This window comes from Phialemonium atrogriseum (genome assembly GCF_030411735.1).
Source record: "Phialemonium atrogriseum strain 8032-3 unplaced genomic scaffold QBC33scaffold_25, whole genome shotgun sequence".
NCBI lineage: Eukaryota > Fungi > Ascomycota > Sordariomycetes > Cephalothecales > Cephalothecaceae > Phialemonium > Phialemonium atrogriseum.
In genome coordinates, this window is record NW_026848162.1 from 121,398 (window position 1) to 135,253 (window position 13,856).

At 56.8% G+C, this 13,856-nt stretch overlaps 5 protein-coding genes across 5 annotated transcripts; 1 reads left to right on the top strand and 4 right to left on the bottom strand.

The window, feature by feature from the left end:
- Positions 1 to 922: 922 nt before the first annotated feature.
- QBC33DRAFT_517854 (uncharacterized protein) lies at positions 923 to 1,594 on the top strand (the record flags this gene model as incomplete). Its single annotated transcript, XM_060426211.1, has 4 exons — positions 923 to 964; positions 1,151 to 1,260; positions 1,321 to 1,339; positions 1,385 to 1,594. The coding sequence occupies 4 exons, from the start codon at positions 923 to 925 to the stop codon at positions 1,592 to 1,594; spliced, it is 381 nt and encodes a 126-aa protein (XP_060280443.1).
- A 414-nt stretch (positions 1,595 to 2,008) lies between these two features.
- QBC33DRAFT_547555 (nucleoside-diphosphate-sugar epimerase) lies at positions 2,009 to 3,259 on the bottom strand. The gene is made up of 2 exons (XM_060428752.1): positions 2,808 to 3,259; positions 2,009 to 2,752 (listed from the first exon to the last, which is right to left on the bottom strand). Exons 1-2 carry the CDS (start codon positions 3,065 to 3,067, stop codon positions 2,224 to 2,226), a joined length of 789 nt encoding a protein of 262 aa, XP_060280444.1. The 5' UTR covers positions 3,068 to 3,259; the 3' UTR covers positions 2,009 to 2,223.
- A 272-nt stretch (positions 3,260 to 3,531) lies between these two features.
- QBC33DRAFT_595464 (glycoside hydrolase) lies at positions 3,532 to 6,008 on the bottom strand (the record flags this gene model as incomplete). Its single annotated transcript, XM_060431831.1, has 2 exons — positions 3,532 to 5,717; positions 5,812 to 6,008. 2 exons carry the CDS (start codon positions 6,006 to 6,008, stop codon positions 3,635 to 3,637), a joined length of 2,280 nt encoding a protein of 759 aa, XP_060280445.1. The 3' UTR covers positions 3,532 to 3,634.
- Positions 6,009 to 6,917: 909 nt separating this feature from the next.
- QBC33DRAFT_622208 (amidase) lies at positions 6,918 to 8,869 on the bottom strand (the record flags this gene model as incomplete). Its single annotated transcript, XM_060432829.1, has 4 exons — positions 6,918 to 7,644; positions 7,701 to 7,978; positions 8,034 to 8,361; positions 8,444 to 8,869. 4 exons carry the CDS (start codon positions 8,867 to 8,869, stop codon positions 6,961 to 6,963), a joined length of 1,716 nt encoding a protein of 571 aa, XP_060280446.1. The 3' UTR covers positions 6,918 to 6,960.
- Positions 8,870 to 9,369: 500 nt separating this feature from the next.
- On the bottom strand, positions 9,370 to 13,620 carry QBC33DRAFT_580464 (uncharacterized protein; the record flags this gene model as incomplete). Its single annotated transcript, XM_060431202.1, has 11 exons — positions 9,370 to 10,007; positions 10,075 to 10,245; positions 10,303 to 10,826; positions 10,896 to 10,954; positions 11,649 to 11,668; positions 11,743 to 11,919; positions 11,980 to 12,299; positions 12,357 to 12,475; positions 12,559 to 12,981; positions 13,045 to 13,257; positions 13,576 to 13,620. The coding sequence occupies 11 exons, from the start codon at positions 13,618 to 13,620 to the stop codon at positions 9,370 to 9,372; spliced, it is 2,709 nt and encodes a 902-aa protein (XP_060280447.1).
- Between the last annotated feature and the right edge of the window lie 236 nt (positions 13,621 to 13,856).

Here is a 13,856-nt window from a genome sequence, read left to right on the forward strand (position 1 = left end):
TTCGTATGGGGCGAACTCGAGTTCGTTTGGAGCGAAGTCGACTTCGTTTGCGGCGAGGGTGGGGCTTGACTGCGAAGTCATGGCCATTTTTGAAGTATGGCGACGAGTTGAAAACTGAATGTACGATTATGTTGATGTGCGATGGAAATTGAGGAACTCAAAGTTGCTTGAGATGTTGATAGCTGGCTGAGGTTGCTTCAGAAAGGTCGGATTGGGAGATTCGAGAGATGTTGAAGGAAGCTACCCAGACCCGTCTCTTTATAATTAGGTGTGTGACCCCAGCGGTTTCCCATATTTCAGAGAGCGCTTCCCAATGGCCCTATGGGCCTCAAAGATCTGTTGGTGCTGAAACGCACACACCCTTTGAAGACGGAGAAAACGCATTCCTCTTTGTTGAAAGGCATTGGACCAAGCCAGCCGGATTTAGCACAAGGCACACACAAAGCTCATTCGAAACGAATCTTATAAACTGTCATCTTGCCCTCTTTATTTCAATTGTATCGCATTTCCAGAATTAGAATCTTTATGATTCTCCCCTTTGATGCTGCTCGACTAATGTTGCCTAGCGACGCTTCAGGAGAAGGGAAGATTCCAGCTCCATTTCCCAACCCTTTCCTAGCCGAAGTAACAACGAGGAATATGCTCGTTTGCAAACCAAGAAGTTGCTTAATTTAGATCCAAGACCCAATTCGTTCCATGACAATGGATCAATTGGGAAACAATGGGCTCTGGGGAAGTGTATCTTGAGACACGATCCTCGACTGCTCGATCAGTATAACTATTTAATAGGTACGTCCGTATGGCTTGCTCCATTTGAAGCATCCAGACACGAACAATTTCTCAACATCAATTTGCCAACTTACACACCAAGCGCAGGTTCGCTACATTTACACACATATATACTTCATTTCTCTTCTCAACCATGTCCCGAGCCACTGAGCAGGAATACCAACCAGGACAGAATGTAGGTCTGGGAGGTCCCGTCCCTCAAAACCGTTTAGGCCAGATGCTGCGACTGTTCCACTCGACAGGAGCAGGCACAATCGAATATCCTCTAGTATGTTGTCATGATTCCCAAGCCCTCTCTCCCCCCGCCCAACCCCCCAGGTGCCCGGCTTTGGAAACATCAATTAGCTGACATGTTTCCCAGGTTTGCTGGCTCTGCGATCTCCGGATCATCTCGAGCGAAAGAGCAAATGCTTGCGAGTATATCGCAAGGACCGAGGCCAGAAGACTCGGGTTCCCATGTGTGGCCATTCGGTGAGTTGATGAGCCCCTCCTTCGCTTCCCCATATCGTGTTCACTAACATGGAAAAACAGGAGAGTAAACCACAACACGGTGCGTGAGAGAGACACACTAACACTCAAAATCACGGGAGAACAGGTACCGGCAGACCCGCACCTCACTGTCTTTATAGGTGAATCCCTCGAAAACGTCCAGCTCCAGGGACATATCTACATAATCGAAGGCCCAGGAAGGGTTCCCTTGAGGATAGCCCGCCCGCACGAACGGTGTATTATCCGGGATGGCTCCAGACAGACGGGGACCGAGTACTGGGGCTTCAACGGATCATGCGGGTATAAAACAAGGTAGGACTGAATGAATATCGCCTTGATTTTTGGTTCTTGTCGATGCTAACTTGATGGACCAGCCGCCCGAGTTTTCGACCGCCGCTGCCCACATGGGAGGAGTCATGGGGGAATCAAAAAACGGACCAGTCATCTTGTTGGCACTAATCGATCACTGCAGGCAGTGAGGCTCTTTACTGTTGACATCAGATGGGTTGTTATTCGGGTGGCTATCTTTGTCGAACTTCAGCCCTGGGGGCAAATCCGTTTTGTTTTTCTGCAAGTGCCCATTAATCATTCATTGCTTGTTTCGCCTGCTTCCGAGAGTTCTGTGAGGCTGGAATCCTCACCGCACAATCGTCAGATACAACTGCCCAATGCCTGGCGCGATTGGCCGTCAATATACTTTCAACCTTCATTACCACTGTTTGAATCAGCCGTGACAGTGAAGATGTACAGCTTGGGCAAACGAGAGGCTGTAGGTTTGAAGGCAAATGGACCCCGTTTCTAGGTTTCCCAGTGAGGCCCAACTTATCACTCAAGGCAAGCTTCTTGATAAGGTGAACAAAGGAGGGGGGTGGCTCTTGCGCCGGGATCTACCAGTGGTATCGTCATCACAATCATCGTACATAAATTTAGCCCAAACCGCTCCAACTACACCCTCCCATTATTATCCAGCCCCGCCAACCTCCGGAAAGCCGAGTTCTCCAGAATAGCAAACTCCCCCAACCTCTCCACCCCCTCGCCCTGCAACCTATCATCAAACCTCCCCATCGCCATCTCCGTCAGAAACTGCCCCAGCTGCGCCGTCGGGCTCCACATGCTCTTATACCCGACCCTGATGGCCGGCCCCAGCACCGAGGCCAACGTGTCCATCATGGCGCCCTGCGCCGGTATGTACGGCTTGATGGCGGCGTGCGCGTGGTAGTCGATGAAGGCGGGCCGCACCGACGTGGCGCCGAACAGCGGGTTGGCGGCGCGCATCTCGGACAGCGATAGCTCGGTCTCGCCCTTGACGCGCGCGAACAGGGACGTGAATAGGCCGGGCTTCAGAGTCGAGCCTGCGCCCGAGACGTACACGAACCGGAATGGTTCGTCCTTGTTGCTGGCGTCGTCGCCTGGGAGCGATTGGAAGGCCTTGGCGGCGGCGAGGGCGTAGTCTTTTGTGATCTTTACGTACTCTCTGCACGGGTCGTTAGCCTCTGGAATCCCGGATATGGGGGGAAGGATGAACTTGCTCTTTTCCGACCTTGGTCTGGCTGATTCCCAGCGCCCATACGCAGCCGGAGGCGCCCTTTAGCTGCGAGAGCAGGTCTGCGTCGTACTTCTCAAAGTCCTTGTGGATTATGACGTTTATCTTGGGGTCTTTTGCGTCCTCGGCCATCGGCACCGGCCGCCTGCTGATGACGGAAATCTTTGTGACGTCTTTCATCTTGATCATGGCGTCGAGCACGCCCGAGCCGACCAGGCCGGTCGCGCCGGTTAATATGAGATGCATTTCGGCGTTGGTGTTTCCGGATGGCGCTGGGTGAGGCTGGATGAGATTGGAGTTGTGGTTGTGGTGTGGGAGTGAAGAAGAAGACTACTTTTGTGACCCTGTTTGCTGGGTTATCGTCACTTATTTAATAGGTGACCTGCGTTGCGTCGCGTCAGCATGGAAGCCTGCCGGCCTGGGGCTAAGAGGTTATCTCCGCCGTGGATTCCGGCCAAATTCAACGGCCTTCGAAGCGACGGCATTAGCGCTACATTAGCGCTGACTTAGCGTCCGAAGATTTGCATCTCGAATGATTTTTTTATTTATTCGGTAATCACTAGTATTATGTGAGCACTATTCCGTAGAGAGGTAGTGATGCACTGAAAATGGACAAGCGTCAGAAAGAGAAGGGCATTTCACATCTTTTCATCCACGCGTCGGTATTTGCCTGTTTATTGCCTTCTCTCTTCTCCCCTTTCCCATTCCGATTTGTCCCCATTTCTCCCCATTTCAGCTTCAATACAGTCAATTCCACGCCCACTGACGCCCATTAACATGACCCTAGCTTACGTACAACCAATGGCTTCCATCCTACGACGGCTGCGGCCACTTATCCAGCGTCGCCTCAGTCCCCGTAAGCGTAAACGTGACGTTCGCCGCCGTGGGCTGGTCAAGCAGCACCTCGTACGTACCGGGATACAGCACCCTGTTCCCGCCCGCGTCCACGCGCGCCAGGTTTCCCAGAGTCCACGCCAGCGACACCTCCTGACTTTCCCCCGCCCTCACGTTGGACACCCGCTTGTACGCGGCCAGCGTCTTGATCGGCGCGGGAGACGGGCCAAAGCTCCCCGCGACGAACCCGAGCGCGACGTAGTCGGATGCGCGCGCCCCCGTGTTGGACACGGTTATGGGCAGGGGCTTGAAGGGGCACAGGTCGAGGTACGTCGTCTGGCTGCACGAGGCGAGCAGGTCCTGGATGGAGAAGGTCGCCGGGAAGGAGCCTGGGGTTACCGTGAAGTTGGTGTAGTGGAGGCCGTGCCCAAACGGGAACACGGCATCCTTGTACCAGCGGTAGGTGCGGCCCGGGTACGAGCCCGACGGCCGCAGGTTCATGTTGGTCATGGGCGCCTGGTTGGCATACGCCGTTGGGTACATGGTTGCCGTCAGGCGTCCCGCCGGCGCTGCCGCGCCCGTGATGATGTTCATGACTGCCGTGCCACCGTCCTGGCCTGGGTACCCGGCCCAGAGGATGGCCTTGATGTTGGGCAGGCTTAGCAGCGGCGTGTCGTCGACGTGCGTCCCTAGCTTGACTACGATGACAGGCTTGCCCAGCCCGGCCAGCTTCTGGATCATGGATAGCTGCCCGCCCGGCCAGGAAATCGATGTCCGGTCGGTGCTCTCCTTCTCGACGGTGTTGTCGATCCCGCCAAAGTAGATGATGACGTCTGACTTCTGGGCGGCGGATACGGCCTGTGATGTGTCGGCGGATCCCTGGGCAAGAGGCCCGTCGACGTAGTTGACGGTGATGCCCAGCTGCTTCGCGGCCGTGACCGGGTCGTGGTTGAAGGGCGGGTCTCCGCTGTACCCACCGAGCATCTTGTCCGCCTTGTTGGCCCAGAACCCGATCATGGCCATGGAGGGCTTCGAGCCCGACACGTCGATCGGGAGCACGCCGTCGTTCTTGAGCAGCACGATACCCTCCTGGGCCGCCCGGAGCGCGAGATCCTTGGAGCTGGCTGTGTTGATATTCGAGACCCCGAGGTTGCGGTACTTCCCATTCGGCCCGTCGAAGTACCCCGCCCTGATCAGTCCTTGGTATTGCCGGACCATCATCTTGTCAAGCGTCGCCTGGCTGAACTGCTTCTGGCTAAACGCCGATGCCGGGTCCGGAGCCGTGCCCCCGCTCGCCCAGCAGATGTTGTCGCTGCCGGCCTCGAACGCAGCGCCGATGGCTTGCGCGTAGCTGGACTTGTAGCGGTGGCCGCCATTTGCGTTGCCGAGGTAGTAGACGGCGTCGCAGTCGGTCACAATGTACTGGTTATCGTCGGTCCAGTTCCAGTGCTTGCGCAGGATCGTTTCCATGAGGTAAGAGTTCGCGCAGGCCGGCACCCCGTTAACGGCATTGTAGGAGCACATGATTGACCCTGCCTTTGCATCCCGAGCGCAGCCCTCGAATGGCGGCAGGTAGTACTCTGCCAGGTCTTGGAGGGACACCTTGGCGTCGAAGTTGAACCGGGTGGTGCTGCCCGAGACCTCAAGGTCGTACGCTGCGTAGTGCTTGCACGTCGCGATCACCCGGTGCGTCGTCTCTGTCCCCTGCATGCCCCGGACGTATGCCTCGCCGAATTTCCTGTTTCTGAAGGCGTCCTCGCCGGGGGTCTCGTGGCCCCTGCCCCATCTCGGATCGCGGAACGGGTTGATGTTGGGCGTCCAGAAGTCTAGGTGCGAGCGCCCGTTGTTCGCCCATGCCCGCGCCTCGGTGCTGATGGCGGTGCCTATCTGCTCGATCAGGTCGTCATCAAAGGCCGCCCCGCTCGTGATCGCTTGCGGGAACTGCGTCGCGGCGTTGAACTGGCCGCCCCACGTGTTTCCTCGGTTGTGGGCCACGCCGTGGAGAGCCTCGTTCCACCACTGGTATGCCGCCATGCCGAGTCCCTGGAATCCTGGCGAGTTGCTAGCAGATCCAGCCATGTCAGATGCCAGTATTTCGACAGGCCGGAAGTGAATGCAGGATAGGAGTGGGAATCGGAACAAGAGTGTCTACGAACTTGACCAGGTTTGCCAGCTTATCGTTGTTGCTCATGGCCGCCACAAGGGCTGTCGCCCGCGCATCGGGGGCCGCCGACGTATTACATACCAGATTGGACTTTAAGGGGCCATTGGCGCAGTCTGGATAAGTCACGCCGCCCCTGACCGGCGCCAGCAACGCTGCGACGAGAAGACACCCGACCGAGAAATGCGCCATGTTTGAACGTCGGCCGCTGTGAATCTCGCAAGGCATGCGAAAAGGGAGTCGGCCACCGGAACGTAATTATGAGGCCACAGGACCCCAGTGCATATATGTATATCGTCGGGTCGATTGACACCGAGCACCTTGCGCGGGACACAGTCGAACATAATTACTACGTCCCAGCCAAGGCCCAACAATTGAAGATCGGGCGGGCGGATACTACATATCCAGTCATGTCAAGAGTACAATAATTCCGGCTGATCACCCGCCCCCCATGCTTCCCCGCAAAGTGTCCAAAGATAGCCGGAGTCCCTTCCAATTGTCGCGCAATCCTCATTCCGACTACCGAGCGCCAAGCTTGGAGGGTAGCAGAGAGCGTATTCAGCCGCCGAATATATGAAGATCATCCATCCCCACCTGGATCCGGGGTCGGGGCCACTTGGGGCGAACTGTGATCAGTTCACGTTCCCAAGAAGCTGTTTAAGTATTAATGTGCTTAACAGGACAGGGGTAACCCCCTGAACCCCTTTTTCTAGCACGGCAGGATGACTGGCGATGCGTTTCTCCTCGTTATCCGCACCGATGTATTATGGTCAGCAGAGGAACAGACCCCCCTGTGACCTCAAGCTAGCATTATTGCACGCCTTGATCCGCGATTGATGCAAGTTGAGGGATAGAATGGACCCAGTTCTCGACAACTGGCCACACTTCTGCTATCACTGGTGTCTTACAGAATGATCGTGTGGGATGGAGATCCCTTCACGACCAAAGCGGTTATAATGAGGGCTAGCCGCTCGGTGGGTGGGAGAATGTCACTAAAGGGGAACAAATAAACTGGCCGGGCGTCGTTGCGAGGGTCAGCAGGTACTGGCCAGAGGTTGGGAGACAAGTGGTGAAGAACAAGTAAAGAAGTCAAGTATATCTGTCCCGCTAAACTGTCTTAGCTGTCTGTCCTCCATGAAGAGACCTACGCCAAACCAACCCCCTTCGCAGGCCGGCTGGCCATCAAAGCCTCAACCTCCTTCAAAATCCCCACCAGTTTCTCCTCCCTCAACCTCCGACACACCACCTGCACCCCCACCGGCGAATCCCTATATACATGCGGCCCAACATACAGCTCCTGCATCTCCCTATCCCCCCAATCATACGGGAACCTCTCCTCCTCAATCCGCGGATACACCTCCCTCTCATACCACTCCCTCGGCGCGACATCCACCTCCAGATCCACCCTCGTCACCGGCACGCTCCCCGTCGCATAATCCAGCATATTATACACCCCCGCATACGAATTCGACACATACATCCCATGCGGCGGCGCCGGGTGCGCCACGGCCGGCGCGACGACCGCATCGAGGCCGAACCGCGCCCACAGCTCGTTGTACCGCCCCGCGATGGCCGCGCGCTCCAGGTGGTTCGCGAACACCTCCGGAGTCGTCAGGAATGAGGCTGGCGAGCCGGTCGCGGTCCGCGGGACGGGCGGCTCGCCTGAGGCGGCGAGGTGGGTTGCGATGGTGGACCCGCCGGATTGCACGTTGGACTTCATGGCGCAGGAGGTGGCGCGGCGGTGGAGGTCGTGCATCTCGGAGGCGGGGAGGTCGATTATGGTGTGGCCGGCTGATTTGAGGAGGGAGACTGTTTCTTTTACCGCGCGCTGGTTTTGTGTTAGTTGGATGTGTCAGCGGGAGGGATGAGTGTCAGGCTGCTTACGGTTACGGGGGGAGTCGGGTAGATGACTCCGTCGTCCCACAGCACACCGATAACCAGCCTCTTGGTCGTTCTTTCGGCTTCTTTGAGGTTCCACGGCATGGGAATACAGCTGGGGTCGGAGTCCCACGGCTGGTTATGCAGCTGAGCCTTAAGCCACAGCTCCAGAGACGACACGGTGCGAGCCATGGGACCGAGGCCCATGTTGACCGACTCATTACCGTCATCCGGCGCCATGATACCCATTGCTGGGATGCGCCCTTTGGAGCATTTCAACCCCCCTGTCAGTACCATGTCAGTCTCTCTTCTTTCCTTTCGGTAAAAGTAACAACTCACAAAGTCCACAAAACGCCGACGGAAACCGGATACTCCCACCCCCATCCGTGCCCGATGCAAGCACGCTCCCCCGCGCCGCCACGAGACTCGCCTCGCCGCCGCTGGAGCCGCCGACGGAGAGGGCGAGGTTGTAGGGGTTCTTGGTCGTCCCGAAGACGTTGTTGATGCTCTCGACCATCAAGTAAGCCTGCGAGACGTTCGTCTTGGCGTAGAGGACTGCGCCGGCGGCTAGGAGGGCCTTGGTCACGGAGCTGTCGACGGGTGAAATGTTGGGGATCCATGAGGCTAGTCCTGCTGTCGTGGGGATGCCTTTGATGCCGAAGGAGTCCTGTGGTTGGGTGGGGTGGGTAAGTGCTTTGTTCATTCTCTAGGTAGTTGCGATCGAGGGAAGGAACCGGGGGGTGGCTCACCTTCAATGACACCGGCAGCCCATGCAACATCCCAACCGTCCTCCCCTCCCTTTCCAGATACTCATCCAGCCACCGGGCGCGCTCCAGCGCTCGATCGTACAGGATCTCGGTGAGGCAATTCGTCGTCTGCTGGGCGATGCTGGCGCGCCTGCAGAAGGCCTCGGTCACCTGGACGGAAGTGTACCTGCGGGATGCGATGCGATCTACGAGGACAGCAGCGTCGTCGATGTCTGTGATCTCCAGATCCAGGGGAGACAGGATGCCGCATCCGAGCACGCTTTCATCGGAGGGCAGAAGCTCGTCCTTGGCTGCTTTCTCGGCGAGATCGGGAGGCAGCCTGTGGCTTGTTGGTATCGATTCCCAGAGTGCCTGGCGTTTGTCGGCGCAGGCTTTGCGCCAGTCTTGGATCTTGTAGGGAGGGCCCATTGCTGAAGTCTGTGAAGTCCGGGAAGGGGGGTACAATCTGCGGGTTTAAAGGCATACGAATTACTTCTATGGGAGATACCAATCCAGCCAAGAGTGCCTTCCTCCACTTCTCCCCCAACTACCGAGAAGGGGCCGGGGTTAATGTCTTGGCCTTCGGTGGGTAAGGTAATTAAAGCGGCACCGCAGAGTTGGCCGCGGGGCGTCTGGCATGATTAGCGCGCCCCTTCGATGGGGGAGTGGACACCAGTCATCGTCGGAAGACCTCCGTACCTGACTGGGAACTAATAATTTTACATTCCCTTAGTGATGACAATTTGGCCCATCATCGAACCACCACCGGCTCGTTCATTTGACATGTAAGTTGTAACCACTTGGCCTTGAGTTGCTTGGAGACTAGCTCGTCCAGCATACTGGTAGAGGAAGGATACAGGTGGGAGTGAAGTCATGAAGGTGGTAAGGACACATTATGTATTGTACTATTTCGCCGAAAGAATCTAAATCTAAGCGGTCGCAAACCCAAGCCTCTCGTTCGCCAACCTCCTCATCTCGCGCTGGCCAGTAGTAATCCCCTCCTCCATCTCATCAAACGGCTCCAACCCCAGCGCCCGCAGCCCCTCCAGCGACAGCACATTCTCCCGCTTCGCGCCGTGGTCCTCGTGCTCCTTCTCCAACTCCCCATGCTCATACTTCTCAAAGTCCCTCGGCGGGCTCACGCCCAGGAAGCTCTCGCGCATCTCGACCAAGTTCTCGAGGTTGTACGGGCAAAGCGGCACGCACCCGTTGTAGCTGACGGACGAGTCGCGGGTCCCAGGGTGGAACTTGTCGACCTCGTGGACGATGTCGCAGTGCCAGAACACGTAGTCCCCGGGCCTCACCGGCGGGATGCCCACCATGCTCTTCTGCATCAGGAGGTGCGGGTGCAGCTCGTCCGTCGGGAAGAACTGCAGCTCGCCCGGCGAGGCGCCGGGGAAGAGGGGAGTCACGTCGTCGAAGGTCTCGTCCAGGATGAAGAAGGGCCGGAGGAGCTGGTAGGCGGCGGCGAGCTTGAGCTGCGGGACCAGGCGGAGAGTGCCTTCGCCGGTGCCGGTGTGCGAGAGGCTTATCCAGCCTTGGAGGGAGCGGAAGGCAGAGCAGGACACTGGGTTTGTGGGGTTAGCATGCCAAAGTTCTCTTCTCGATAGGGCTGCTAACCCAGGAGTACTTACTTCCGGTCGAGTACAGGTCTGTCTTGGCATCAGAACGGTGGTCCGCGTTCCATGGATCGTAGTCTTCCCACCTGCCCTCGAAGATTGGCTGGTAGCATGCGCGATACTCCGGGTCCTCCCAGCGCTCCATTGCCCCGCTGTCTTGGTGAGCATTCAGAGTGTACTCCGCGTCTGTCGCCCATCAGCCTGGAAATTATTTTATCTGGGGGAAGATTGGGGGTTACGTACCCAGGGACGGATGCCGGATTCGGAATCTGTCCGCATAAACCACTTGGCTAGCCATATCAAACAGGCCGTCCTCCCGACTGAGATGCCACAGCTGGCTGACCGAGTGCATGGCCTTGAGCACGCGCGGGTGGCTCCGGATCTGGACCTGCGGCCTCGTCCAGAAGAGGCTGAAGTTCTGGGGGTCGTGCTTGGGGAACCCAGCAATCTTGGGGTGCTTCTTCGTGTACGCCTTCAGCTCCTGCTCCCAGCCCGTGGCCTGCTCCTCGGGGACGACGCCGCGGATGACGACGCACCCGGTCTGCCGGACTATGTCGGCGAGGCCGTCGGGCAGGTGCCCATTGTTGGCCTCGATGGTGGAGAAGTCGATCTCCGGGATGGCCTTGGGCCCGAGCTTGGAGATCCGGTTGGCCTCGGCCTCCAGTGCCTTGGTCAGGCGGTGGTAGGATTCGATGACTCTGTCTCGGTCCTCGGGCTTGATGATGGACTGCTTCAGTTTGGAGAATCTCTTCTCCAAGAGGGGACAGCTGGGGGAAGATGTCAGTTTTCCATCAAAGAGGGCAGAAGGGAAACGGGGAAAGTGAAGTTATGCTCACGGATAATGCTCCTGTTTGACGTCTACCTGATGGGAACCCATGTTTGTTCTTGCAGGAGTCTCTAATTTTAAGAATAGTTGGATTTCAGTTGGCAACTAGATAGGCGACGATATGGTGAGAATGTTATTACAGTTCGTCTGAAAAGATCCCAAGCTTTTACAGGCCTGAGTCTTTTATCCCCCCCTGGACGAGCTTCATCGTGCTCGCATCGGCCTGCGGGCTGAGTTGGCCGCGGGGCGACTGGGACCTTGCACCAAGGATCGGTGAAGATCTGCCAAGACCACCCACTAATGCAGGTGGCTGTCTTAGGCCCACCATGGACCCCACCAATCCACGGCACTTTACTCCGGCTCTCCTCCTCCCTAATATGGTGGTAAGTCGAACCCCGTGAGCTGTGAATTGCGTTAATCCCGAGGCATGACGCGTCTATCGCCGAGACCCGTTTTCGCGGGGCGCAGCAAGAACTCCAGCCCAGCTCCGAAAGTAATCCCTATAATTTCCAGGAATACTCTACGCTTCTTCCCACGCCATGACCGCTTCCGCTTCCGGACTCGTGTCATTTTCACCCGGCCCATTATCGGTGAAGCGTTCCAGCAGTAAGTTAAGCCGCAGCAGTGGCAGAGCCGCGAACTCAAACCGGTCCGCCAACCGATACAGAAGAAGTCGAAACCCTTCTAAGGTAGAGCGACGGGTCTGGTACACGTTGTCATCCGTGCTCGACAGCAGCGCCGTTATGATGAAGCTCCCTATGACGGCGATGTTGGATTTGCAGTCTCCAAAAGGAACCCGTCAGTTCTAACTTCCGGCACGACTGGCTTCTCCGCCGGGGATCGGAGGGTCTGCTTACAGCTGAGCCAGAGGCCATCGAGGTCCTGCTTGAGGAGATCCTCAAAGACGCCGAATAGGTCCTGGAAGAGAAGCGTCTCGCGCTCGATGTCGTAATACGATGTTCCCCCTACGCACGCGAACAGCGCGCGTTGGATCGATACGGCGATGCCGTAATACGCAAATACAAAGGCGTAATCTGGAGCGCGGTTCAGCATGCAATTACTTCCCTTGCGAGTGACGGTGGTGCTTTTCTCACCGTTGATGACCCTGCTTGGCCGGAGCAGGCCAGATCCTTGTTGCGAGTCATATTCGCTCAGTTGAGCCTGACACTGGCTGGCGTGGAAGAGAGCCTCTTCCGGCGTCATCGCGCAGGGATTGCGGTTGATAGTGTAGAAGCTGTCGAGCACGGTCGAAAGCACTGTTGTAAGTCTCGAGATTGTGACGAAAGCCGCGATGGAATGACTGAGATAGCTATCGACGGTATTCATCCCTGCCACAAAGTCATCCACCGTCAATGGTGCAACACTGAATTGTCTATCGTTGATGTGGCTGGGCCTTCCTAGCCAGTGAGATAGCCTTGTCATCGTTAGCCCGAGAACCGATGCCCTGGTTTTAGTTGCTCTGCAATCTTACCACTTATCCTGCATGTAGACTGCCCACCAAAGTATCCGGCGGGTCTTCCTCTCAGATGAGGATATGTTCCAGGCTGCAGGCTCCACGTGGAGCCCCGTATCTTGAGCGAGAGCCACGAGCTGCAACCGATCAGCTGGGTTTCCCATGTTGCTATGTGGGGGAGGAAATGGACTGGGGCCCCACAACTGAGAACCGTACTCACTTGGCAAGTCAATGCCCAGAATCCGGGGTGGTTCGGCTCACGTACACGCGATGGGGGAATCTGCATGTGCAGCAGCATCGCCTGGATCGTTCTTAAAGACGGGGTCCTGGCTTCAAGAGTCATAGATGTGAAGACAAAGTCATATAAGGGTTCCGCCGAGATGTGTTCAACCCCCTTCAAGGCTGGTGAGAGATGCCAGAAACGGATGGCTGAACCGTATATGGCTGCTATCAGGGATGTTGGAACGGAGCCCGCCGAGATCGAGGCCTCCAGGCGACCCCGGTCCTCCAGGATGGGCAGGCTGGGATATACATAGGTGTAGTAAAGACTTAGCAGCTCTCTTTGGTAAGGTTCGACGACGGAATTGACCCTTTCCAGGTCATACATGCCCGTGTTGGCGTCTAGAAGGGTGTTTGGATATGACTGGATGGAGGTTAGCAATGCCCACAGCCCCTGAGCCACAGCGCCGAGGAAATTGAAGCATACTGTGAAATATGCCGGGGCTGCCTCATCGGGAAAGATCTTCCACACCCGCCAGTTTGAGTGTCCAAAGCTATTCGTCTGGTCAAAAGGCAGATGCCGAAGTAGGTAGACATCCTGGTCGCTACTATTGCCCGTGTACAGGACGGTGCGACCGGGAACAACCGTGCTTCGGTGCAATTCGTTACCTGCAACTTCAGGCGGTGGAGGGAACCGAAGCTGAGGTGAAGTTGACAGGTTGGGAAGTGTCCCCACATGTACCTCGCTTGCAACATCGGGCGCATGCCTGGGCTGGGGTTTAGGGGCACGCCCCTTTTTCACAGGAGCTGCTGACTCGAATGTGCAACTGATACCCCTGTGGCGGCATAATGCGCAGTCCTTCTGGTTCGACTCAACGAAGCATCCAACTCGGCGGCGCCGACAGCTATCGCACCTGTTGAATGTAGATTGTCAAGCTTCAAATGCGCCGGAACTAAGAGATCCTGGGGTAGGTACTTACGGGCGCTGCTTCTTGGACCGATATGGTCTGGAGGCCACGGTCCCGGTAGAGTCTGCACTGCCGTTCTGCGCTGCATCGGCCATCTTGGAGAGACAGCCAAGTCTATCAGGGTCTGGACGTGGTCCACATACTCGGCAGAGACGTTGGAAGTGGAGGAATTGACGACCGAGGATGACAAGAGCGAGAAGCCCGCGGGGCGTATAAAAATGATAAATCTCAAGGGCGGGTTAGCGTCCACTAGAGTGCGGGGAGACAGGCCTGGAGACTCTGAGGGGAAATTAATCAACCAGAAATACGAGGCCTGCGATTGGCCAGATCC

Bases quoted from the DNA above. Each gene is read 5' to 3' on its own strand.
- QBC33DRAFT_547555 (XM_060428752.1), bottom strand. From the start codon at position 3,067: ATGCATCTCATATTAACCGGCGCGACCGGCCTGGTCGGCTCGGGCGTG. The intron at 2,753-2,807 runs GCAAGTTCATCC...CGACCCGTGCAG, and splicing joins CAGACCAAGGTCGGAAAAGA to AGAGTACGTAAAGATCACAA.